The sequence below is a fragment of the Pristiophorus japonicus genome, chromosome 9 (genome assembly GCF_044704955.1).
Source record: "Pristiophorus japonicus isolate sPriJap1 chromosome 9, sPriJap1.hap1, whole genome shotgun sequence".
NCBI lineage: Eukaryota > Metazoa > Chordata > Chondrichthyes > Pristiophoridae > Pristiophorus > Pristiophorus japonicus.
In genome coordinates this window covers 207,947,264-207,975,055 of record NC_091985.1, presented here as the reverse complement: position 1 = coordinate 207,975,055, position 27,792 = coordinate 207,947,264, and the positions used below count along the sequence as shown (strand labels likewise).

Sequence of the window (27,792 nt, the reverse complement as noted above, 5' to 3'; positions counted from 1 at the left end):
CCATTAGCCAAATACTTCAAAACACTTTGAGTTTCCTTTTGTCTTATTCCATGTTTCCCTTGCAAATTTTAGCCTGTCACAATTAGGATTAAATTCGGGTTCAGTTTCAAACTGTTTGTAACTGACTGAATCCCGCCCGATTCTGTAACGGGACACATTCCAACTCAATCTTTGTAAAAGTGAACTTGTTTTCACAGGAGCTGCTGTGCGAGTGAGACCAGAACTGAGAGTCCTTCTGTAAAAAGAGAAGAGGGACAGGGTGTTCAAACTGTTCCTGTTCTAGTCTCTAAGAACTCCCATTCTGGGTTGTTTCACTGCGGGGAGTCTCGGGTTAATAAACGGACTGAGCCGCAACGGAATAAAAACAAAAAGTGAAAAGGGCTTGAGTGAGAATGCGACTGAAATCGGAGTTTCCCTGCCCCCCAAAAAAATAATCGTCGGCAGGCGCTGTGAATGAACGAGTCTGAGAACAAAGGGAAAGAGACCAGGGACCGTGTTTGTAGTTTACTCACTGCAGGAAATTCCAGCGACGCCAAGGTCGAGCCGGTCAGTGAAGCTGCTTATGAGAATTCAAAACTAAATCTACAGCTGGAACTACAAAGGTTCTCACACACACTTGTTCGGGAAATAATTACAGCAAATTCAGTCTAAAGGGTGATGTGTTTGTGCAGCTCTTTCAATGATGTTGTGGGTGGCTCTTAAAAGAGCCGTTGTATTTGGGGTTTGTTGTCAGGACAGCGTGGAGTTTTACTTGGAGCTGGTGTATTTGGTCACCGCCTTTGTCCCTTCCGACACGGCGTGCTTGGCCAGCTCCCCGGGCAGCAGCAGGCGCACGGCGGTCTGGATCTCCCGGGGGGCTGATGGTGCGGCGCTTGTTGTAATGGGCCAGGCGGGAAGCCTCACCCGCGATGCGCTCGAAAATATCGTTCACAAACGAGTTCATGATGCCCATGGCCTTGGAGGAGATGCCGGTGTCGGGGTGAACCTGCTTCATCACTTTGTAGATATAGATGGAATAACTCTCCTTCCTCGACTTTCGGCGCTTCTTGCCGCCCTTTGGTGGTGTTTTCTTGATCACTTTCTTTGCACCCTTTTTCGAAGCTGGTTTTTTTTTTGGAAATTCGTAGCCAATCGTTCCAATTCTTTGTCAAATCACAAACGCCAGAGGTCACCTTGGGCCCATTCAAGAATCACTCTGCGCCAATGCTCTTAGCCAAAAGGCCTAGAGCCACTGCACCGTTCCTGGAAGTACTGCAATACCAGGTTCGTGCCATGGAGGTGGATGGGTCAGGTCCCCCACACACCTCCGTGGAGGTGGATGGGTCAAGCCACCCCGGTTTCTTTTCCTCAGGCATCGTCTTGTTCAGTCAGGTGCAGATATGAAGGAAATTTTGCTCCGGGCTCGCATTTTATAGGCAGCCCCACACTCCGCCCACAACCCTATGCAAATGAGGGATGGGTGAAGGCAATGACTGTGATTGGTTCATTGGCTGCGTTGTCAATTTCCATTGTTCTGTATCTCTCTGATTGGTCTCTTTAAACATCCAATCAGATTTATTGCTCGCCACAATCTCAAATTCTTAAATTTGGTCATCAATTACATCCCCTCCCGATTTATACTCCGTTCTTTATGTTTCTATTCTGCTCTCAGGCAAAAATGGTTAATGACGTCCGGACTTATGAGAAAGGTTCATTCACATTTTTTCCTATATATACATTCAATAATCTGAACAGCTGTGTTTGTCGATCTAGATTTCTACATGTTCGAGACATTGACCGGTTTGTAACCGAGATTGCCTGAGGGTCACTTCTGATCAGGACTTGGGAGTCCTTCTGTGAGGGCAAGGGACCCTCACTGTCCTTCTACCCTGATGCTGCCTTCCTCCCATCGTTTAATTCAACACCTTTCTTATCTGTCACTGCTGTAACATGGATATAACAACATGGATTTATGAAGGGGAGTCATGTTTGACAAATTTGCTGGAATTATTTGAGGAAGTTAACGAACAGGTTGGATAAAGGGGAAGCAGTGGATGTGGTGTATTTGGACTTCCAGAAGGCATATGACAAGGTGCCACATAAAAGGTGACTTACTGCACAAGATAAAAGTTCACGGGGTTGGGAGTAATATGGATAGAGGATTGGCTAACAAACAGAAACCAGAGAGTCGGGATAAATGATTCATTCTCGGTTTGGCAATCAGTAACCAATGGGATGCCACAGGGATCAGTGCTGGGACCCCAACTATTTATGATCTATATTAATGACTTGGAAGAAGGGACCGAGTGTAACAAGGCCAAGTTTGCTGACGATACAAAGATGGGAGGAAAAGCAATATGTGAGGAGGACACAAACATTCTGCAAAAGGACATAGATAGGCTAAGTGAGTAAGCAAGAATTTGGCAGATGCAGCATAATATTGGAAAGTGTGAGATCATGCACTTTGGCAGAAAAAATTAAAGAGCAAGTTATTATTTCAATGGTGAAAGACTGCAAAGTGCTGCAGTACAGCGGAACTGGGGGTACTTGTGCATGAAACACAAAAGGTTAGTATGCAGGTACAGCAAGTGATCAGGAAGGCCAATGGAATCTGGCCTTTATTGCAAAGGGGATGGAGTATAAAAGCAGGGAAGTCTTGCTACAGTTGTACAGGGTACTGGCGAGGCCACACCTGGAATACTGCGTGCAGTTTTGATTTCCATATTTACAAAAGGATATACTTGCTTTGGAGGCAGTTAAGAGAAGGTTCACAAGGTTGATTCCTTAATGAGGGGGTTGACTTATGGAGGAAAGGTTGAGTAGGTTTGGGCCTCTACTCATTGGAATTCAGAAGAATGAGAGGTGATGTTATCGAAACATATAAGATTATGAGGGGCCTTGACAAGGTGGATGCAGAGAGGACGTTTTCACTGCTAGGAGAGACTAGAACTAGAGGGCTTAATCTTTGAATATAGGGCCGCCCATTTAAAACTGAGATGAGGAGAAATTTCTTCTCTGAGGGTTGTGGATCTGTGGAATTCGCTGCCTCAGAGAGCTGTGGAAGCTGGGACATTGAATAAATTTAAGACAGAAACAGACAGTTTCTTAAACGATAAGGGAATAAGGGATACTGGGACAAGGAAGTAGACCTGAGTCCATGATCGTATTAAATGGCGGAGCAGGCTCGAGGGGCCGTATTGCCTACATTTGCTCCTATTTTTTTACGTTTTTATGTTTTTATGTTCTAACTACATTAGTTGTTCCAGTATTACCCTCACCTGGAATGTGCCGTAAATGTCCATGATTCGAAGACTAAAAGGACATTCCGTCTATCATGTATATGCTGATGTAAAACACCAAACACCACAATATAGATCTTGGCAAAAAACATATCTGTACAGAACAAAATGTAAATCAACTATCTCGCCCCCGTTCCCCAGGTCACTGCTCTCTCTGTGAGGCGGTGGGTGGCTCTGAGAAGAGCCTTTGTGTTGTGCTTGGGGGAAAGGGTCGAGTTATTCAGCCGCCGAATCCATAGAGTGTGCGGTCCTGCCGTTTCAGAGCATACACCACATCCATGGCAGTGACCGTCTTGCGCTTGGCGTGTTCAGTGTAGGTGATCGCATCCCGGATCACATTCTCCAGGAAAATCTTCAGCAGCCTGCGGGTCTTCTCGTAGATCAGGCCCGAGATCCGCTTGACACCGCCACGACGAGTCAGGCGGCGGATGGCTGGTTTGGTGATGCCCTGGATGTTATCACGGAGCACTTTACGGTGCCGTTTGGCTCTGCCTTTACCCAGTCCTTTGCCTCCTTTACCTCTTCCAGTCATGACGATTCTTTACTCAAATCGCCGCTGAATGTTAATCTCTCGCCTTACCCATTGTCTGTTGAGCCCATCAATGAAACGAGGACAGAAATTCCTGTCAACAGTCACACCTCGAACAATTTTTAATTTCAAAAACCCTGCCAATAATGTTTTCAAGTGCGGATTATGTTAATAAATGCACCATTAGCCAAAGGTTTACAAACAGGTTTTACTTCCTTTTATTTTATTCCATATTTCCCTTACAAATTCCAGGCTGTTCCAATCAGGATTAAATTCGCGTTCACTTTCAAACTGTCTGTAACGGACGGCAATCAATCCCCACTGACTCTGTAACGGATCACATTCCAGCTCAAACTGTGTAAAAGTTGGGAATCACAGACCATGGACCGATCCTCCGCACAGGCGGGAGTGAGACCAGAACTGGGAGTCCTTCTGTGAAAAGAGAAGTGTTCACACTGCCCCCGTTCTGGTCTCTGTAAGAACTCCCATTCTGGGTTGTTACACTGCAGGGAGTCTCGGGTTAATAAACGGATTGACCCGCAACAGGAATTGAAAAATAAACTTGAAAAAGGCTTGCGAGAGAATGAGGTGACTGAAATCAGAGTCCCATCCCCTAAACAAGCTCTTAATTCCTCGGCAGGCGCTGTAAATGGAAAACAGCGACGAGGAACCATGTTTGTAGCTTGAATGGCGGGAAATTCAACAGCGGTCCTCACGTCGAACCAGACAGTGAAGCTGCTTATGAGAATTCAAAACTAAATCCACAGCTGGATCTGCAAAGGTTCTCAAACACACATGTTAAGGAAATAATTACAGTAAATTGAGTCTAAAGGGTGATGCGCTTGTGCAGCTCTTTCAGGGAGGTTGTGGGCAGCTCTTGAAAGAGCCGTTGTGTTTGGGGTGTTCTCTCAGGACAGCGTGGAGTTTTACTTGGAGCTGGTGAACTTGGTCACCGCCTTTGTCCCTTCCGACACGGCGTGCTTGGCCAGCTCCCCGGGCAGCAGCAGGCGCACGGCGGTCTGGATCTCCCGGGAGCTGATGGTGTCAGATTCCGGTATGTGAGTGTGCATTTTATTCTGTACCTGTCTATCTCTTGTATATGAGTGTGGTGTTTATTCTGTACCCTTTAGTCTCTGGTATGTGAGTGTGGGGTTAATCTGCACCTGTCAGCTGCTATGTGAGTGTGGATTTTATTCTGTACCTCTCGGTTCTGGTATATGAGTGTAGGTTTAATATCTACCTGTCAGTTTTTGGTATGTAAGTGTGGACTTTAATCTGTACTGATCAATTTCTGGTATATAACTGTGGGCTTTATTATGTACCTGTCAATCTCTGTTATATGACTGTGGGGTTAATCTGTACCTGCCAGTTTCTGGTATGTGAGTGTAAATTTTATCCTGTACCTGTCAGTTTCTGGAATTTGAGTTTAGGTTTTAATATGTACCTGTACAGCCCCTGAGCCCAGTTTGAAATAAGGATTAAGTAAAGATGAGCATTTGACCAGGGGAACCTGACGCGTTGTACTAACTACTTCGGATCAAACACATACACTCTCTGTACCATGGAAGGCTGCAGCAAAGGTATCAAACCACACAGGATTCCAGCTGATCATTACAGGACTAAAATACCGCTCTTTCAAGACTTTTATCTTTTTAAAGGCGAGTGCTGGGCAGGATCGGATAACTTGTGTGCAAGGTCGGAGGAGAACTCGAAGTGTGTTGCGTGGAGTTCATGTCTCGGTGTGGAACTCTGCAGGAAGGTTATGTTGCAGAGTGGAGCAGTTTTACTTCCAGCTCTGCCCTGCCTTAATGCTGCCTCTGATGCACTAATTGCTACCAGACTGATGCTGCCAGATGCTTTAAATGCAACAATTTTTACTCCTGTCTCCACCGCCCCGCCCCCCCTCCCCTCCCCTCCCCCCCTCCTCCTGCAAGGCGGGTTTGCAGATTGTTGCATTTTTAAGCTTTCTGTTGTCTTCTACAATACAGAAGATCAGTTTAAACGAGTCTTGTGTGTGTGTGGGGGATTAAATGTCTGAGACTGTTAATTCTGTTTCTAACTGGGCTCAGTTTAAAAGCAGCACTTGAAAGCAAGCCACAGGAGTTGGGTGCATTTCGGCTGTTTTTGTAGTTTTATGTGGGAGGCGATAGTGCTGGCTACAAAAAAATATACATATATTTTTGGACTTTTCAATGTATCATAAGGTGATTGAAAGATTCCTTTAGCAGTTTCACCAGATGGAGTCTGGACAGTGGCCAAAGTGGAATAAAACCAATCTTGTTCACTTAAGGGTTTTATGTAGCAGGTTTTGTTTTTACGGTATCATGTCGAGCTGTGTGTAATAAAACTCCTTTTTATAAAGTTTTTAAAAAAACTCCATAGCGCAATCCACCCACTGCCCACATCCCGTGGAGTCGCTTTTAATGGGACACATGAAACTAGAATGAAAGGTATAAAGCAGAATCTGTAGTTAATCATTGTCGCTCCTGGGAACAGACTGATTTCTGGCCACACGTTCTGCTCTGAAACCAGTTAATGTACAGCTGGGAAAGCGCAGCCGGTAAACAGAATGGGTGATCCTTAGCCCTGAGTGGGGTGGGTAAGGGTACACCGGGTGGCGGAGAAATTCTGAATGAGTGCGAGAGCAGAGTAAGAGTGAATTGAGCGGGTCACAGGCCCGTGCTCACTCTATTTCACAACAAATCCGACAGCGACAGACATTAAAATGGGGCAGTTTGACTATTTTCCTGATCATTTTCTCACCAGATTGACAATCATAGAATCATGGAAATTTACGGCACGGAATGAGGCCATGTCCTTGCCAGCCAACAAGAGGCTATCCGACCTAATCCCACTTCCCAGCTCTAGGTCCGCAGGTTACAGCACTTCAATTGCACATCCAAGTACTTTTTAAAATGTGGTGAGGGTTTCTGTCTCTGCCATCTCCTGGCTGGAAGCGAGTCCTGCAACAAGTGACAATCATTCAGCGGAAACTATTTTAAATTCGACAGTGACACCTCAGCACCATGTTTATGATCAACTAAAACCATTGCAAAGTATTTTATTGGTCCGGCTGAAACTCTAAACATCCATTAAAAGCAGGTGGCGGCGCTCAGCCGATTGTAGTTTGAACAGTGGGGTTATTCATTGAGTGTGGGATGGGCAGGGGAGTATAGGATAGACACTACCCGTCACTCTCAGGTACTGCGTGTCAGTGTGGGGTAACGCTACAAGGACACCCTCAAAGCCTCCCTGATAAAGTGCAACATCCCCACTGACACCTGGGAGTCCCTGGCCCAAGACCGCCCCAAGTGGAGGAAGTGCATCCGAGAGAGCGCTGAGCACCTCGAGTCTCAACGCCAAAAGCATACAGAAATCAAGCGCAGACAGCGGAAAGAGCATGCGGCGAACCCGTCCCATCCATCACTTCCCTCAACGACTACTATATGTCCCACCTGTGAGAGTCTGTGGCTCTCGTATTGGACTGTTCAGCCACCAAAGAACTCACTTCAGGAGTGGAAGCAAGTCTTCCTCGATTCCGAGGGACTGCCGATGATGATGATGATGATGATTAAATAAATTCAATGACCCAATATCCATAGCTCTCGGGGGTAGAGAATTCCAAAGATTCAAGATCCGTTGAGAGAAGAAATTCCTCATCTCCATTTTAAATAGGCGACCCCTTATTCTGAAACTATACCCCCTAGTTTTAAGTTCCCTAAGGGGAAAACATCCTCTCTGCGTCTACCCTGTTAAGCCCCCTCAGAATCTTATATGTTTCAATAAGATCACCTCTCATTGTTCTAAACTCCAATGAATATAGGCCCAACCTGTTCAATCTTTCTTAAAACAACCTCCTCATCTCCCGAATCAACCTAGTGAACCTTCTCTGAACTGCCTCCAATGCAGAGACTAAAACTGCATGCAGTACTCCAGGTGTGGTGTTACCAATACCCGGTACAGTTGTAGCAGGTCTTCCATACTTTTATACTCCATCCCCCTTGCAATAAAGGCCAACATTACATTTGCCGCCTTAATTATTTGCTGTACCTACATGCTAACCTTTTGTGTTTCATGTACAGATCCCTCTGTATTGCAGCAGTTTCTAATCTCTCCCCCATTTAAATAATAATTTGCTTTTATATTTTTCCCACCAAAGTGGATAACCTCACATTTTCCCACATTATACTCCATCTCCAAAATTTTTGCTCACTCACCTCAGCCTGTCTATATCTCTTTGTAGATTCTTTGCATCCTCCACACAACTTGCTTTCCCACCTATCTTTGTATCATCAGAAAATTAAGCTACATTACACTTGGTCCCTTCATCCAAGTCATTAATATAGATTGTAAATAGTTGAGCTCCCAGCACTGATCCCTGTGGCACCCCACTAGTTACAGTTTGCCAACCTGAAAATTACCCATCTATCCCGACTCTCTGTTTTCTGTTAGTTAGCCAATCCTCTATCCATGCTAATATAGTACCCCCAACCCAGTGAGCTTTTATCTTGCGCAGTAACCTTTTATGTGGCACCTTATCGAATGCCTACTCAAAATCCAAATACACGACATCTACTGGTTCCCCTTTATTCACTTTACTCGTTACATCTTCAAAGAACACCAACAAATTTGTCAAACATGATTTCCCTTTCATAAAACCATGCTAACTCTGCTTGCCTGTACCATGATTTTCTAAATGTCCTGCTGCTACTTCCTCAATAATGGACACCAGCATTTTCCCAATGACTGATGTTAGGCTAACAGTTTCCTGCTTTCTGTCTCCCTCATTTCTTAAATAGGGTAATTACATTTGCTGTTTTCCAATCCTCTGGGACCTCTCCAGGATCCAGGGATTTTTGGTAATTGCAACTAATGCAGCCACCATCTCTGTAGCCACTTCTTTTAATACCATAGGATGCAGGCCATTAGGTCCAGGGGACTTGTCCACCTTGTCCCCTCCTCATAGCCCCTTGATTATCCATTATTGGGATGCTTTTAGTGTCTTCTACAGTGAAGACTGATACAAAATATTTGTTGAAATTCTCTGCCATTTCCATTTCCCATTAATTTCCCAGTCTCATCCTCTAAGGGACTAACTTAGCTACTCTCCCTTTTTATATACATGTAGAATCTCTTACTGTCTCTTTTTATATTTCTTGCCAGTTTACTCAATCTATCTCCTTTCCTTTTTTTTTTAGTTGTCCTTTGCTCTTTTCTAAAAAGTTACCAATCTTCTGGCCTTCCAATAATCTTTGCAACATTGTATGCTTTTGTTTTCAATCTGATACCATCCTTTACTTCTTAGTTAGCCATGGCTGGTTCTTTCTTCTTAAGAGTCTTTCTTTCTCACTGGAATACATCTTTGCTGAGAGTTATAAAATATCTCCTTAAATGTTTGCCACTGCTTATCTACCGTCTTATCCTTCCTTTGTAATTGCCTTTAAGTTCAGGGCACTAGTACGAGACCCAAGTTTCTCAGCCACAAACCGAATTTGAAATTCTACCATGTTATGATCACTCTTCCCAAGAGGATCCTTTATTATGAGATCATTAATTAATCCAGTCACATTACACATTACCAGATCTAAAATAGCCTGCTCCCTCATTGGTTCCACATCGTATTGTTCTAAGAAAACATCCCAAATACACTCTTTGAACTTTTCCTCAAAGCTACCTTTGCCAATTTGATTTGTTCAATCAAAATGAAGATAAAATTCACCTATGATTATTGCAGTATTTCTTACAAGCTTCCATTTTTTATTGATTTATATGCTGCCCTGCAGTGTAGCCACTGTTAGGGAGCCTATAGACTACTCCCACCAGTGATTTATTTCCCTTATTATTTCTTATCTCCACCCAAACTGATTCTATATCTTGATCTTCTGAGAAGAAAAGGCTGAAGTGTTTACAACCATCTTTAGCTAAAAATGCCAAGAGGATGATCCATTTCGGCCTCCTCCTAAGGAAGCCAGTCTTCAACCAATTCGATTCACTCCATGTGATGTCAAGAAATGGCTGAATGCATTGGATACAGCAAAGGCTATGGGCTCTGACAACATATCTGCTGTTGTGCTCAAGACTTGTGCTCCAGAACTAGCCGCGTATCTAGCCAAGCTGTTCCAATACAGCTACAACACTGACATCTATCAGACGATGTGGAAAACTGTCCAGGTATGTCCTGTCCATAAAAAGCAGGACAAATACAATCCGGTCAATTACCACCCCATCAGTCTATTCTCAATCATCAGTAAAGTGACGGAAGGTGTTGCCAACAGTGCTATCAAGCGGCACTTACTCACCAATAACCTGCTCACCGATACCCACTTTGGGTTCCGCCAGGACCACTCGGCTCCAGACCTCATCACAGCCTTGGTCCAAACATGGATAAAAGAGCTGAATTCCAGAGGTGAGGTGAGAGTGACTTCCCTCAACATCAAGGCAGCATTTGACCGTGTGTGGCATCAAGGAGCCCTAGTAAAACTGAAGTCAATGGGAATCTGGGGGAAAACTCTACACTGGCTAGAATCATACCTAGCACAAAGGAAGATGGTTGTGGTGGTTGGAGGTCAATTATCACAGCCCCAGGACACCGCTGCAGGAGTTCCTCAGGGCAGTGTCCCAGGCCCAACCATCTTCAGTTGCTTCATCAATGACCTTCCTTTCTTCATAAGGTCAGAAATGGGGATGTTCGCTGATGACTACAAAGTGTTCAGTTCCATTCGCAACTCCTCAGATAATGAAGCAGTTCATGCCTGCATACAGCAAGATCTGGACAACATTCAGGCTTGGGCTGATAAGTGGCAAGTAACATTCACAACACAAAAGTGCCAGGCAATGACTATCTCCAACAAGCAAGAGTCTAACCACCGCCCCATAACATTCATTGGCATTACCCTCGCCAAATCCCCTACCATCAACATCCTTGGGGTTACCATTGACCAGAAACTTAACTGGACCAGCCACATAAATACTGTGGTAACAAAAGCAGGTCAGAGGCTGGGTATTTTGTGGCAAGTGTCTCACCTCCTGACTCCCCAAAGCCTTTCCACCATCTACAAGGCACAAGTCAGGAGTGTGATGGAATATTCTGCACTTGCCTGGATGAATGCAGCTCCAACAACACTCAAGAAGCTCGACACCATCCAGGACAAAGCAGCCCACTTGATTGGCACCCCATCCACCACCTTAAACGTTCACTCCCTCCATTATCGACGTACCGTGGCTGCAGTGTTTACCACGTACAAGATGCACTGCAGCAACGCCAAGGCTTCTTCGGCAGCACCTCCCAAACCCACAACTTCTACCACCTAGAAGGACAAAGGCAGCAGGCGCATGGGAACACCATCACCTCCACGTTCCCCTCCAAGTCACACACCATCCTGATTTGGAAGCATATCGCCATTCCTTCATTATCGCTGGGTCAAAATCCTGGAACTCTCTCCCTACAGTACTGTGGGAGTACCATCACCAGACGAACTGCAGCAGTTCAAGAAGGTGGCTCACCACCATCTTCTCAAGGGCAATTATGGATGGGCAATAAATGCTGGCCTTACCAGCGACGCCTAATTAAAAAAAACAAACAGAACCATCTAACCTCTCAAGTCGACGTAAAAGATTCCTTGATGTTATTTCGAAGAGATCTCTCCGGTGTCCTGGCTAACATTTATCCCTCAACCAACATCACTAAAACAGAGGCTGTGAAAAGCATTTTATAAATACAAGTCTTCCTTTAACAAAGGAGAAAAGGTTCAAAAACAGAACAGTGGGTAACAGGACATCAATTAGTCTCCTCTTGGAGAAATCAAGAATCGACTCACAGTATGTAGGAAACAAAGCTGATTTATTTGACAGTTGTTTGACAGAGGGTGCAGAACAGATTTACAAAAATGATTCCAGGGATGTGGGACTTCAGTTACATGGATAGACTGGTGAAGCTGGGGTTGTTCTTCACAGAACAGAGAAGGTCGAGAGGAGATTTGATAGAGGTGCTCTAAAATCATGAGGGGTCTGGACAGAGTAGAGAGAAAATATTCCCATTGGCGGAAGGGTCGAGAACCAGAGGACACAGATTCAAGATGATTGGCAAAAGAACCAAAGGTGACATGAAAAAAACTTTTCTTTAAGCAGCGAGTGGTTAGGATCTGGAATGCACTGCCTGAAAGGGTGGTGGAGGCAGATTCAATCGTGGCTTTCAAAGAGGGAATTGGATAAGTACCGGAAATAAAATATTTGCAGGGCCACGGGGAAAGGGCGGGGAGTGAGACTGGCTGAAGTACTCTTGCAGAGAGCCGGCACGGGCTCGACAGTCCGAAAGGCCTCCTTCTGTGCTGTAGCCATTCTATGATTCAATGATATCCAGAAAATTAAACTCAAGCCCAGTTACAGGGATTAATTACACCAGCGGCAACAAACCCCACGGTCCGAGTGAACATGGTTCAGTCCTGGATGTGATTAACGACAACAATATCAGCAGAGTCCAACTCCTGCAGCCACTTGTGAGCTCGCTGGTGTCTCAGCAGGTTGGATGACTGAGTGAATCCCTTCCCACATTCAGAGCAGGTGAATGGCCTCTCCCCAGTGTGAATGCGTTGGTGTTTCAGCAGGGTGGATGAATCAGTGAATCCCTTCCCACATTCAGAGCAGATGAATGGCTTCTCTCAAGTGTGAATTCGCTGGTGTTCCAGCAGGTTGGATGATCGAATGAAGGCCTTCCCACATTCAGAACAGATGAACGGCCTCTCCCCAGTGTGAACTCGCTGGTGTGTCAGCAGGTTGGATAAACAAGTGAAGCCGTTACCACACTCGGAGCAGATGAATGGCCTCTCCCCAGTGTGAGTGCATTGGTGTATCCGCAGGTTGGATGACTGAGTGAAGCCATTCCCACACACGGGAGAGGTAAACGGCCTCTCCGCAGTGTGAACACGCTGGTGTTCAGTGAGGTCAGATGAACGAGTGAATCCCTTCTCACACACGGAGCAGGTGAATGGCCTCTCCCCAGTGTGTTCGCTCGTGTACCAGCAGGTTGGATGAACGAGTGAATCCCTTCCCACACACGGGGCAGGTGAATGGCCTCTCTCCGTTGTGACGGCGTCGATGAGTTTCCAGCGCAGAGGGACAATTGAATCCCTTCCCAGTCTCCACATTTCCACGGTTTCTCCATGGTTCGGGTGTCCTCGTGTCTATCCAGGTTGGACGATCAGTTGAAGCCTCGTCCACACACACAACACGTTTACAGTTTCTCCCCGCCGTGAATGGTGCGATGTTTTTTCAGGCTGTGTAACTGGTTAAAGCTCTTTCCACAGTCAGTGCACTGGAACACTCTCACTCGGGTGTGTGTGTCTCGGTGCTTTTCCATTCACACGAATGTTTAAAATCTTTTCCCATATACAGAACAGACAAACGTTTTTCCTTCCACAATCAAAGGCCGATGATATACAGGTGAATCGAGTAACTCTGTCAGATCTTCATATGATTGGTTCGAGTTTCCCATCTGTAAATCCTCCTTTTCCAATATCCTGTAAAAGGAGTTTACAAAAGTCAGCACTGGAAGTGCAGGATAGAAATTGAGGACAGACAATCCTAGTTCCTATGGAACATTCTTTCCTCTCTTGTTCCCCCAAAGCTGTAAATTCCTGTCCCACACACTTTCCCTCCACCCTGTGCTGAAATCCAAACTCATCGCACCAACTCCATCATTTCTTTCTTCCCTCTGCAGTTTTCTCACTCCCTCTTCTCTGGTTGGGTTCAGTTCTACATCCCGTGTGTGCAGACTGAGAATAAATAGGAAATTATTTTCTCTCGAGGTCACTGGGACCCTAAAGCCCCGCCCACCCTCTGTTCCTGTACCAAGATGGCCACGCAGACACCCTGATCCTGTCCAAGAATTTGGCAAGTTACCCAGAGAGGTCAGGTCGATCACCGCGGATCATACATGGGTTCTGCGGGCTCGTATTCGGGGTCTGAGGCCTACACCAGGTGTTTATGAAGCTGCCCAGCCCTCCCAGAGGTCCAATTCCTCTGATGAGCCCATAAGCTCCTACCGACTCGCGGAACGTCTCTTCTGCGTCAGACCACCTCCACCACTGGTATTGCGCCTGCTCAGAGCACAGCCCAGTCCCACGTCTGGGCTCCTGGTGTCATTGATAGAGCACTTTACCCCTACGTGGGGGATTCTAACTACAGAAGTAAATGTCGCAACATTTGGTAGTGAAATGGATTGATTCAGGACAGACAGTAGGGATTATTGCAGGAAATAACACAGTGCAGTGAGAAAGGAAATGCAGTGGATGTTGTGCAGATGGATTGTCAAAAGGTGTTTGATAAGGTGCCGGACAGGAGGCTTGTTGATCAAATTAAGGCTTGTGGTATTAAAGGGAGTGGGGCCGCGTGGAGAGGAAGTTGGGTAAAGGGGAGAAAACAGAGAATAGTGGTTAATGGATGTTCTTCAGACTGGAGGGATGTAAACAGTGGTGTCCCCCAGGGTCAGTGTTGGGACCATTGCATTTAATAGAGACAGGATCTGGGCTGGGGAATAAGCACATAAGAATTAGCAGGAATAGGCCATTTGGCCCCTCGAGCCTGCTCCGCCATTCAATAAGATCATATTGAATCACCCAGCTCTTAACTCATGTTAAGAGTGGAAGCAAGTGTTCCTCGATGCCGAGAGATTGCCAATGATGAAGATAATTATGTTGTTGATGCTGTTCTTGTGCTGTCACTGAACTTTCTATTATTGTTGGCATCCACAAATATTGTGCTCTTCCCTTCACCAGAAACAGTCCCTGTGAAACCCAGGCCCTGCCTTATAGATACCAGGTCACATCTCGAATGCTTCTGAATGTTGGCATGTTTTGTATATTCACCAGCACAAAAATCAATTCCAGCTCCAACGTTTGGAATGCTGACTCTAACCCATTTCTTTTTTTTTTTAAACAATGACTTTATCCCTCACTACTACAAATCCTCCTTCCCTTTTCTTGCAAATAACCTTTCACTATTTCATAAATCTTCTCTTTTAGCTCCAACAGTTTTATTAATTCAACTCTCGTCTCAGATGCAGACATTCCCCAACCCTCCAGTCGCACCAGCTGATCCCCTTCCCACTGTTTCATCGACCTTTTTTTGTAAAACCATTGTTGGTCGACAGTTCAGATCACCCGTCCCTTCCCATCCACCAGTGTCCCAAGAACCTAGCTGTGCCCATTCTCATTCTTGAAGATGTTGGATCTTCTCCCCTGTTTGGACTTTCAGCTGTGGTGGTTACAGGCATTCCCAGATACTGATGCTCTGTAATAAATATATTAATAGAAGGATTATACAGAAATATTACAATGAGAAGGAGAAGGATGCCATGTTAACAACAACATTTATTGATATGGCGCCTTTAACGTAGTAAAATGCCCCAAGGTGCTTCACAGGAGTTTAGAAGACAAGAATATTGACCCCGAGCCACATCAGGGCAGATGCCCAAAATCTTGGTTAAAGAGCTAGGTTTTCAGGAGCATCTTGAAGGAGGAAAGAGAGGTGGAAAGTTTAGAGAGGGAGTTCCAGAGCTTAGGGCCCAGGTAACAGAACGCACAGCCACCGATGGTTGAGTGATCAGGAGGGCAGAATTAGTGGAGTGCAGATCTCTAGGGGGCTTGTGGGGCTGGAGTAGATTACAAAAGATAGGGAGGGGCGAGGCCATGGAGGGATTTAAAAACCGGAATGAGAATTGTGAAATCAAGGCGTTGCTTAACTGGAAGCCAATGTAGGTCAGCAAACACAGGGGTGATTGGTGAGCAGGACTTGGTGTGAGTTAGAACACGGGCTGCCGACTTTTGGATTACCACAAGGTTACAAAGGATAGAATGTGGGAGGCCAGCCAGGAGTGCATTGGAATAGTCAGGTCTAGAGGTAACAAAGGCATGGATGAGGGTTTCAGCAGCGGATGAGTTGAGCCAAGGGCAGAGGTGGCGATGTTATGGAGGTGGAATTAGGCAGTCTTAGAAATGCTGCAGATATGTGGCTGGAAGCTCATTTCAGGGTAAAGTATGAAACCAAGGTTGCGAACAGTGTGGTTCAGCCTCAGACAGATGTTAGGGCGAGGGAGAGAGTCAGTGCCTCGGGAACGCAGTTTGTGGCGAGGAACAAAAAATGGGTTTGGTCTTCCCAATATTCAACTGGAGAAAAATATCTGCGCATGTGGAACAGGATTGCGGACTAGCAGTCTGACAATTTAGAGACCGTGGAGGGGTCGAGAGAAGTGGTGGTGAGGTAGAGCTGGGTGTCAACAGCGTACATGTGGAAACCAACGCTGTATTTTTGGAAAATGACGCCAAGGGGCAACATGTAGATGAGAAATAGGAGAGGTCCAAGGAAAGATCCTTGGGAAACCCCAGAGGTAAGAATGCAGGAGTGAGAAGCCATTGCAGGTGATTTTCTGACTACGATTAGATAGATAAGAATGGAACTAGGCGAGTACAGTCCCTCCCAGTTGGACGACAGTGGAAAGGCATTGGAGAAGGATAGAGTGGTTAACTGTGTCAAAGGCTGTAGTCAAGTCAAGAAGGACGAGGAGGGATAGTTTATCTTTGTCACAGTAACAAGGGATGTCATTTGTGACTTTTGGGAGCCCTGTGGCAGGGGCAGAAACCAGATTGAAGGGATTCAAACATGGAGGTCCGGGAAGGATAGCCACGGATTTGGGAGACGACAACACATTCAAGGCTTGAGAGGAAAGGGAGGCAGGAGATAGGGCGGTAGTTTGCAAGGACAGAGGAGAAAAGGATTGCTTTTTTTGAGAGGGGGAAATGATGAAAAATTTGAGGGCGATGGGGACAGTTGCTGAGGAGAGAGAACCATTAGAAATGTGAGCTAACATGTGATCCAGAAAAGAAAGTTGGATGGTCAGCAGTTTAGTGGGAATAGGGTCAAGGGGGCAGGAAGTGGGTCTCTTGGACAAGATGAGCTCAGAAAGGTCATGAGGGGAGATCAGAGAGAAACTGGAGAAAAATGTGAGTTCAAGGATAGTGCAGGCAGCATCCTTAAAGGAAGTTTGGCCCGGTGGGCTAGGGGAAGGAAGAGAAGTGGTAGAGGCAGCTAAACAAATGGTCTCAATCTTAGGGACAATGGAGTCCATGAGTTCCTCGCACTTGTTGTTGGAGGTGAAGGTGTATGAGACAGAGGTTTAAGAGGATGGTTAGCAGAGAATAGAAGCCGAGGTTTATCGTTGCATTCCAGATTCCACATTTTGGCAGATGAGAACAGGACCCGATAATGCTTTATGTTGTCCAGCCAGATCTGACGGTGAATGGTTAAACCAGTTATCCACCATGTCCGTTCAAATCTGCGTCTCTTGGAATTAAGGGAGCGAAGATGAGGGCCGTATGGGGAATGACCAGGGTGAGAGACAGTAATTGTTTTAATATGGACCAGGGCTTCAAAGGTCGTGGTTGAGCAGATCGGTAGCTGCAGATATGTCGTGGTGAATGGAGGGCTAAAGGCTGGACAGTTTGGATTTCATGAGTGCAGTTGCAAGATAGTTGATATCAAGTCCCTCCAATGCCATCAGTACAACAGCTGTAAGCTCAGGGATCTCAGAAAACACCATCAATATGTAAGCGGTAGATTTGATTGCTGTTTTACAATCATAATTCTCCATTTGAGCACGCATCTCGCTGTGTGTGTGCCCTCGCATATGCGTCCAATCAAACTATCCTTCAGCATCCTTAGTGGAAATGTAAGAGCGATTGAATTAATTTAAAACCAATTTGAGACTTTTTAAAATGCAGTACTTTGTTGTTTCACTAACGCTGCCACTAGTAAAGTAAACCCACAATAGTGACAACAGAGGGACAAGGAGAATATATCATAAATAATTAGTGGCAACATAATAGGGAACACTAAGGTCTTTTATAAACATATAACAACCACTTGTATTGACAGTGCCTTTAACATAGTAAAACATCCCAAGGTCTTCACAGGATGTTACAAGAAAAAAAACTTGACACCAAGCCATACAAGAAATTATGGAGATGACCAAAAGCTTGGTTAATGGGGTAGGCTTTAAGGAGCATCTTGAAGGAGGATAGAGAGGCAGAGAGGTTTAGGGACAGAGTTTGAGAGCTTGGAGCCTAGGCAACAGAAGGCTTGGCCACCGATGGTTGAGCGATTATAATCAGGAATGCTCAAGAGGACAGAATTAGAGGGGCGCAGACATCTCTGGAAGTTGTGGGGCTGATGGAGATCATAGAGATAGGGAGGGTCGAGGCCATGGAGAGAAATTTGTAAAAATGGATGAGAATTTTGAAATTGAGGCATTATTTAACGGGAAGTCAATATAGGTCAGCAAGCACAGGGGTAATAGGTGAGCAGGACTTGGTGCAAGTTAGGACATGGGGCAGTCGAATTTTGGATGATCACAAGTTTATGTTGGATATAATGTGGGAGTAATCAAGTCTAGAGGTAACAAAGGCATGGATGAGGGTTTCAGCAGCAGATGAGCTGAGGCAGGGGCAGAGACGTGCGATGTTACAGGGATGGAAATAGGCGGTTTTACATATACTGCAGATATGGAAACATAGAAAATAGGTGCAGGAGTAGGCCATTTGGCCCTTCGAGTGTGCACCACCATTCAATATCATGGCTGATCATGCACTTCAGTACCACATTCCTGCTTTCTCTCCAAACCCCTTGATCCTTTAGCCGCAAGGGCTACATCTAACTTCCTAACAAACTGGCCTCAACAACTTTCTGTGGTAGAGAATTCCACAGGTTCACAATTCTCTGAGTGAAGAAGTTTCTCCTCATCTCGGTCCTAAATGGCTTACCCCTTATCCTTAGACTGTGGCCCCTGGTTCTGGACTTCCCCAACATCGGGAACATTCTTCCTGAATCTAACCTGTCCAATCCCGTCAGAATTTTATATGTTTCTATGAGATCCCCTCTCACTCTTCTAAATTCCATTGAACATAAGCCTAGTCGATCCAGTCTTTCTTCATATGTCAGTCCTGTCATCCCAGGTTCAGTCTGGTAAACCTTCGCTGCACTCCCTGAATAGCAAGAATGTCCTTCCTCAGACTAGGAGACCAAAACTGTACACAATATTCAAGGTATGGCCTCGCCAAGGCCCTGTACAACTGTAATAAGACCTCCCTGCTCCTATACGCAAATTCTCTCGCTATGAAGGCCAACATGCCATTTGCCTTCTTCACCGACTGCTGTACCTATATGCTAACTTTCAATGACTGATGTACCATCACACCCAGGTCTCGTTGCACCTCCCTTTTACTAATCTGTCACCATTCAGATAATTATCAATAAGGGAATTAAGGGTTACGGGGAGAGGGCGGGTAAGTGGAGCTGAGTCCACGACCAGATCAGCCATGATCTTATTGAATGGCGCAGCAGGCTCGAGGGGCTAGATGGCCTACTCCTGTTCCTAATTCTTATGTTCTTATAATCTGCCTTCCTGTTTTTACCACCAAAGTGAATAAACTCACATTTATCTACATTATACCGCATCTGCCATGTATTTGCCCATGCACCTAACTTGTCCAAGTCATCATGCAGCCTCTTAGCATTCTCCTCACAGCTCACACTGCCACCCAGCTTAGTGTCATCTGCAAACTTGGATATATTACACTCAATTCCTTCATCTAAATCATTAATGTATATTGTAAATAGCTGGGGTCCCAGCACTGAACCTTGTGGTACCCCACAATCACTGCCTGCCATTCTGAAAAGAACCTGTTTATTCCTACCCTTTGCTTCCTGTCTGCCAACCAGTTCTCTATCCATGTCAATACATTATCCCCAATACCGTGTGCTTTAATTTTGCACACTAATCTCTTGTGTAGGACCTTCTCAAAAGCCTTTTGAAAGTCTAAATACACCACATCCACTGGCTCCCCCTTGTTCACTCTACTAGTTACATCCTCAAAAAACTTCTAGAAGTTTTGTCAAGCAGGATTTCCCGTTCATAAATCCATGCCGACTTGGACCAATCCTGTCACTGCTTTCCAAATGCGCTGCTCATAATAATTTATTAATGCATCTTTAATAATTGATTCCAACATTTTCCCCCATCATTGATGTCAGGTTAACCAGTCTATAATTCCGTTTTCTTGCTCCCTCCTTTTTTTTTTAAAAAAGTGGGGTTACATTAGCTACCCTCCAGTCCATATGATGCAAAATGACCACAAATGCATCCACTATTTCTAGGGCCACTTCCTTAAGTACTCTGGGATGCAGACTATCAGGTCCTGGGGATTTATCGGCCTTCAATCCCATCAATTTTCCTAACACAATTTGCTGACTAAAGGATTTCCTTCAGTTCCTCCTTCTCGCTAGACCCTCGGTCCCCTAGTATTTCCAGGTGGTTATTTGTGTCTTCCTTAGTGAAGACGGAACCAAAGTATTTGTTCAATTGGTCTGCCATTTCTTTGTTCCCCATTATAAATTCACCTGATTCTGACTGTAAGGGACCTACATTTGTCTTCACTAATCTTTTTCTCTTCACGTATCTGTAGAAATTTTTGCAGTCAGTTTTTATCTTTCCTGGAAGCTTATTCTCATATTCTATTTTCCCCCTCCTCATTAAACCCTTTGTCCTCCTCTGCTGCATTCTAAATTTCTCCCAGTCCTCAGGTTTGCTGCTTTTTTTTGGCCAATTTATATGCCTCTTCCTTGGATTTAACACTATCCCTAATTTCCCTTGTAAGCCACGGTTGAGCCACCTTCCCCGTTTTATTTTTACATCAGACAGGGATGTACAATTATTGAAGTTCATCCATGTGATCTTTAAACGTCTGCCATTGCCCATCCACCGTCAACCCTTTAAGTATCATTCGCCAGTCTATCCTAGCCAAATCACGTCTCATACTGTCGAAGTTACCTTTCTTTAAGTTCAGGACCCTCATCTCTGAATTAACTGTGTCACCCTCCATCTTAATGAAGAATTCTACCATATTATGGTCACTCTTTCCCAAGGGGCCTCACACAACAAGATTGCTAATTAATCCTCTCTCATTACACAACACCCAGTCTAGGATGGCCAGCCCTCTAGTTGGCTCCTTGACATATTAGTCTAGAAAACTATCCCTAATACACTCCAGGAAATCCTCCGCCAATGCATTGCTACCAGTTTGGTTAGCCCAATCAATATGTAGATTAAAGTCACACCTGATGACTGCTGTACCTTTATTGCACGCATCTCTAATTTCCTGTTTGATGCTGTCCCCAACCTCACTACTACCGTTTGGTGGTTTGTTCACAACTCCCACTAGCGTTTTCTGCCCTTTGGTGTTCCGTAGCTCTACCCATACAGATTCCACACTAATGTCCTTCCTTACTATTGCGTTAATCTCCTGTTTAATCAGCAACGCTACCCCACCTATGTGGTCAGAAGCTCACTTCATGGACAAATGTGACACCAAGTTTGTGAAAGGTCTGGATCACTCATACAGATACCAGGGAGAGGGATGGAGTCAGTGGCTAGGGAACTCAGTTCAAGGCAGGGACCAAAGGAAATGGCGTCCAAAGGATATGTAATTGGAGAAAACTTCTGCTCATCCAGTAGGACATGCAGTCTGTCAATTTAGGGACCGTGGAGGGGTCGAGAGAAGTGATGGTGAGATACAGCTGGATGTCGTCAGCATGGAAACTGATGCCACGTTTTTGTATGATGTCACCAAAAGACAGCATATAGATGAGAAAAGGTGGGAGCGAAGGATAGATCCATGGGGGACACCAGAGGTAACGATGCGTGAGTGGGAAGAGAAGCCATTGCAGGTGATTTAATGCCTATGGTTATACAGCTAAGAATAGAACCAGGCGAGTGCATTCCTACCTAACTGGACGACGGTGGAGAGGTGTTGGAGGAGGATGAAATGATCAACCGTGTCAAAGACTGTAGACAGGCCTAGAAGGATGAGGAGGGATAGTTAGCCTTTGTCACAGTCACAAAGGATGTCATTTGTGACTTTGATAAGAGCTGATTCAGTACTGTGGCAGGGGTGGAAACTGGATCGAAGGGATTCAAACATTGAGTTCCAGGAAAGATGGGCACGGATTTGGTAAAGGAAAGGTTGGGGCCGAGTAAGGACAATTAAGGCCATCATCTTGTGGAAGCAGAGAACAGGCTGGGGGACTAAATTAATACTTTGCATCTGTATTCACTAAAGAAGAGGATGCTGCCAATGTGACAGTAAAGGAGGAGGTGGTAGAAAAATTAGACTGGATATAACTAGGTTAAGAGGAGGTACTAAAACTGCTGAGAGCTCAAAGTAAAAAAGTCACCCGCTCTGCCACAATCTTCCAATCCTTGGATATGGGAGAGGTGCCAGAGGACTGGAAGGTTGCAAATGTTACGTCCCTGTTCAAAAAGGGGGAAATTGGTGAACCAAATAACTGCAGGCGACTCAGCCTAAAAGCGGTGTTGAGGAAACTTCTAGGGCCAAAAATCCAAACTAAAATTAATTCTCACTTGGAATAACTTGGGTTAATTAGCAACAGCCAAATGGATTTCTCGAATGGCAAATCAGGTCTGACCAACTTGATTGAGTTAATCTATGAAATAGGAGAGGGTTGATAAAGGTAGTTGATGTTGCGTGTATGGACTATCAGAAGGCGTTTGATAAAGTGCCACATAATAGACTGGTCAACAAAATTGAAGCCAATGATATTACAGGAGCAGCAGCAGCGTGGATAATAAATTGACGAAGGGACAGAAAGCAGAAAGTAGCCGTGAACCGATATTTTTCACACTGGAGGGAAGAATACCCAGGGTCCCCAGGGTTATTATTTGAACCACTGCTCTGTTAGATATATATTAATAACCAGGACTCGGATATAGAGGGTATCATTTCAAAGTTTGTAGATGATATGAAACTCAGAAAAGTTGTAAACAGGATAGCAGAAGACTTCAGGAGAACATCGATACACTGGTAAAATGGGCAGGCACATGGCAGGGGAAATTTAATGCAGAGAAGGTGAAGTGATGCAATTTGGAAGGAAGAATGAGGCGATGCAATATTAACTAAGTGGTTCAATTTTAAAGGGGTTGCAGGAACAGAAAAATCTTGGGGTATACATGCAGAAATCTTCGAAGGTGACAGGACAGGACCATAAGGCTTTTAGTAAAGTATGCAGGACCATTGGCATTATAAATAGAGACATGGGAATATTGAATATAGGACCATGAGACCACTCATCCCCTTGAGCTTGTTCCTCCATTTAATTCTATCATGGTTGAGCTGTATCTTAACTCCATCTACACGCCTTGGTTCCGTAACCCTAAATACCATTGCCCAAGAAAATTGATCAATCAGAGTTTTGTAATTTTCAATTGACCGAGCCTCACAGTTTTTTGAGAGCGAGTGTTCCAGATTTCCACTAGTGTGTAAAGCAGTGCTTTCTGACATCATCCCTGAACGGCCGAGCTCTGCGTTTATGGTTATGCCCCCTTTTTCTGGACTACTCCACCAAAGAAATATCTTAAATCTTTCTATCCTATCAATTCTTTTGATCATCTTAAATACCTCAATTAGATAACCCCTTAATCTTGGAGAATCTAGGGAATGAAAGCTTTATCTGTGCAATCAATCCTCATAATTTAAAGCTTTTAGCCCCGCTATCATTCTGGTACATCTGAGCTGCACCATCTCCGCAGCCAAGAAATCCTTCCTGAGGTGAGGTGCCCAGAACTTGACACGGTGCTCTAAATGGATCTAACCCAAGCTCTGTACAGCTGGAACACAGCTGCTACTACCCCTTTATATTGCGGCCCTTGAAATAAAGCCCAACATTCCATAAGCATTTTACTTATTTTAACCAGCTTCTAGTGATTTCTGTACTTGCTCCTGTAATTCTCACTGCTCATCCACAGTCCCTAACTTCGAACCATTTAGAAAATAGTCATCCATCCATTTTAGGTCCAACATGAATACCTCACACTTTCCCATGTTGATCTCCATCTGCTACAGTTTTCCCCCCCGAGTGAAAGCAAGTAGGTGATGCTAAACCTTGGTTAGTCCTCACCTGGAGCAGTGTGGCCAAATCTTGCCAGCAAACTTTAGGAATGCTCTCAGGGCCTTGGAGCGGGTACAGAGCAGATTTATTAGAATGGTACCAAGACAAGGGACTTGAGTTACATGAAGAGACTAGAAAAGATGGAATTGTTCTCCTTAAATCAGAGAATGTTAACACGAGACTTAATAGAGACATTCAAAATCATGAGGCATTTTGCTATTTTGATAGAATAAATGAGGAGAAACTGTATCTACTGGCAGAAGGGTTGGTATAAAGAGGATACAGATTTGATGAAATTGGCAAAAGAGCCAGAGACGAGATGAGATTTTTTTTGAGGCATTGCGTTATTGGCCCTGAAATTGCGGCCTCCATGTTATGCGTACGATGTGCGCATGTGTCCAAACAGTCCCCACAAGCCCCACGTTTAGGCGCGCGATGTGCATGAACCCAGCACTTGAAATCTGTCAAAGTGTCTTTTGACAGATCGCCTGCATCCCCAGGGAGAGGGGCTTTCATGGGCTGATACCTGGGCTAATTACATAACGTAAGAAATAGGAGCAGGAGTAGGCCACCCGGCCCCTCGAGCCTGCTCCACCATTTAATAAGATCATGGCTGATCTGATCATGGACTCAACTCCACTTCCCTGCCCGCTCCCCATAACCTTTTACTCCTTATCGCTCAAAAATCTGTCCATCTCTGTCTTAAATATATTCAATGACCCAGCCTCCACAGCTCTCTGGGGCAGAGAATTCCACAGATTTACAACCCTCAGAAGAAACTTCTCTTCATCTCAGTTTTAAATGGGTGGCCCCTTAGTCTGAGACTATGTCCCCTAGTTTTAGTTTGCCCTACGAGTGGAAATATCCTCTCTGCATCCACCTTATCGAGCCTCCTCATTATCTTATATGTTTCGATAAGATCACCTCTCATTCTTCTGAACTCCAATGAGTATAGGGCCAACCTATCTTCATAAGTCAACCCCCTCATCTCCGGAATCAACCTCATGAATTTTCGCTGAACAGCCTCCAATGCAATTATATCCTTCCTTAATTACGGAGACCAAAACTGTATGCAATACTCCAGGTGTGGCCTCACCAATACCCTGGATAGTTGTAGCAGGACTTCCCTGCCTTTATACTCTACCCCCCTTGCAATAAACACCAACATTCCATTGGCCTTCCTGATCACTTGCTGTACCTGCATACTAACTTTGTGTTTCATGCACAAGGACTCCCAGGTCCCTCTGTACTACAGCACTTCCAAAAAAAAATGTCTTCTCTAAAACATTTAATTACCCAACTCTTGCCCAGAAAATGTTCTTCAAACTCTTATGCCTGGTAAAAGGCGGCAAAAGGCCTGCTTTTACCAGTGTAAGAGTTGTAATACTTAATTTTATATTAAATACCCGGTCTATAAAGGCAAGTTTATTTTAAGTGTTAAAACATTTTTTTTTAATTCAAAAACATATTTTTTTCTCAAAAACATTTAATTTAATGCAATTATGACACTGATGCTATCTGTCCCCCTGATTATTGAAACCCCTACCACTGCCATGTTACGCTTCCTCTCCTCCTCCCTCCTTCCGACAGCATCCTGTTCCAAGGTGCTATGGTCAACATTCTGGCTTTCCTTCCGACAGTCTTTATCCTTATTAAAGTTAGTGAGTGCATTTTATCTGTTGTACAGCACTAGTTTCTGCAGATCCTCACTTTCTGTCTTACCTGGTTTTCCCTTACTCTGCACACTTTCAGTGACACCAACCCCGTTCTGAACCTGCATCTCTCTACGTGGTGTGACTGAAGTCTGGAGCAAACTGTCCAGGTACTCTTCATCCTCCATTATGTGTGGGAATGTCACCAACTCACACTCCAGCTCAATGACTCTGAGCCGGAGAGATTCGAGACGGAGACATCTACTGTAAACATATTCCTTTGGAACAGACCCCTGCCCACAAACTCTCTCATACTGCAGTCCATACACACAACCTGCTCTGCCATATCTTATTCTAGATTATTTATATTTAATTTTTAGTCTGTTGTACGTATTTTTACAAACTAATTTGCAATAAGCACCAAAACATTGGACAAAATACTTGGCACTACATTAAAAGCAGTATAATGTCGATGTTATGGGACGATAAAGCTAGTTTGTTTCTAAGTTGGTGCTGCTGGCAGGGAGCCTCGCCCATGGACACAGCACACCAGGGACTGGTGGATTATCTGCCCAGAGTTTTCTGTCCATTAACCATGGGCAGCACACCAGCAATATACTGATGTGTGTCACCAGTAGACCAGAGTTGCCAGGACTAATGCAAAGTCAAAGAATCATAGAAAGATACAGCACAGAAGGAGGCCATTCGCCCCACCGTGCCGGTACTGGTAGAGCTATCCAATTAGTCTAACTACTCGGCTCTTTCCTCATAGGCCTGTAAACATTTTACCTTCAAGCATTTACCCAATTCTCTTTTTGATGTCACTATTGAACCTGCTTATGTTGCCCTGTCAGGCAATACATTCCAGATGATCAGAATTCACTGTGTGCAAACATGTTTCATCGTGTCACTTCTGGTCCTTTTGCCAGTCACCTTAAACCTGTGTCCTCTGGTTACCGGCTCTTCTGCCATTGGAAACAGTTTCTCCTTATTTACTCTAGCAAAACCATTCATGACTTTGAACACAACCATCAAATCTCCTTTCAACATTCTCTTCTGTATGTATCGTTAACTAAACAAATGTAGGATTGTGAAATATCAACAACAGCAACTTGCCAATATTTATATATTGCCTTTAATGTATTAAAATAACCCAGGGCCTTTCATAGTTGCATCATCAATAATGTTTGACACCCAGAATGGAGATATGACCAACAGTGTGATCAAAGATAAAGGAGCGTCTTAAAGGATGAGAGAAAGGTAGAGAGGCGGAGATGTCTAGGTAGTGAATTCAAGAGCTTAGGGCCTTGGCACCAAAAGGTGCTGCCGCTAATGGTGCATCGATAAAAATTGGGGATGTGCAAGAGGCCTGAGTTGGAGGAGTGCAGAGATCTGGGGATTGTCGGGTTGCAGGACATTGGAGTGGGAGGCAGTGGCGAGGCCATAGAGGGACTTGAAAACAAGGATTACAATGTTAAATCGAGGTGCTACCCGACCGGGAGCTAATGTAGGCAAGTAAACACAGGGATGATGGGTGAACAGGACTTGGTGCAAACTAGGATATGATCAGTAGAGTTTTGGGTGAGTTCAAGCTTACGGAGGATGCAAAGTGAGAGGGAGGTTAGAAGAGCATTGGAATAGTCGAGTTTAGAGGAAGCAAAGGCAATTAATGGGGTTTTTAAGCAGCAGATGAGGCGGAGACCTGTGATGTGACAGAGGTGGATGTACGAGGTCTTGATGATGGAGTGGATATGGTTCGGAAGCACAGCTCAGGGTTAAAGAGAGTGCCCATCAACAAATTGTAATTGTCCATGTCTGTAATTCACGTTATATTACAATTCTACATATGTTTAGTTATCAATAAACTGCAATTATCCAAGCCTGGATTTATAGTTATATTATACTACATACCTTTAATAAGCAATAAATTGTAAATTCTCAGTGACTGTAGTTATCAACATATTTTCTTATAATTTTAATTATCTGTGAATGAATAGGATGGCAGTGTACCACACTTCGCAGAAGGTGCCTGACCCGCTGAAGGTTTCTAGCTTTGTGTGCTTTTATTTCTAATATTATTACCCATCCCCATTTCAGACTATATTCTGTGCTTTACTTGGTTTGGGTTCTTAGCATTTCGGAATACACTGCGAAGCTGATGTTATCTTTACATTTAACGGTGATTTTGGAAGCACATTCCCGGCTTGCTTTGACCGGTGTTGTTCTACTTCTGTGTTATGACTTTCTGTGACCAATGAAACAGGAGGTAAACACTCACCCAGCATTTAATATCTTTCACCATCCCCGGTATTATAATGTTGGA

General features: G+C 44.6%; 2 protein-coding genes across 2 annotated transcripts in view; both read right to left on the bottom strand.

Annotated features, from left to right (window-relative positions):
• Positions 1-3,498: 3,498 nt before the first annotated feature.
• LOC139273544 (histone H4-like) lies at positions 3,499-3,810 on the bottom strand. The gene has a single exon (XM_070890494.1). The coding sequence runs from the start codon at positions 3,808-3,810 to the stop codon at positions 3,499-3,501; it is 312 nt and encodes a 103-aa protein (XP_070746595.1).
• A 7,820-nt stretch (positions 3,811-11,630) lies between these two features.
• Positions 11,631-27,792, bottom strand: part of LOC139273549 (zinc finger protein 850-like) — a 700,279-nt gene continuing 684,117 nt past the window's right edge. Inside the window, exon 13 of the mRNA XM_070890500.1 lies at positions 11,631-13,322. The gene's annotated coding sequence lies outside the window, so the exon portion shown is untranslated. The remainder of the gene's footprint in view (positions 13,323-27,792) is intronic.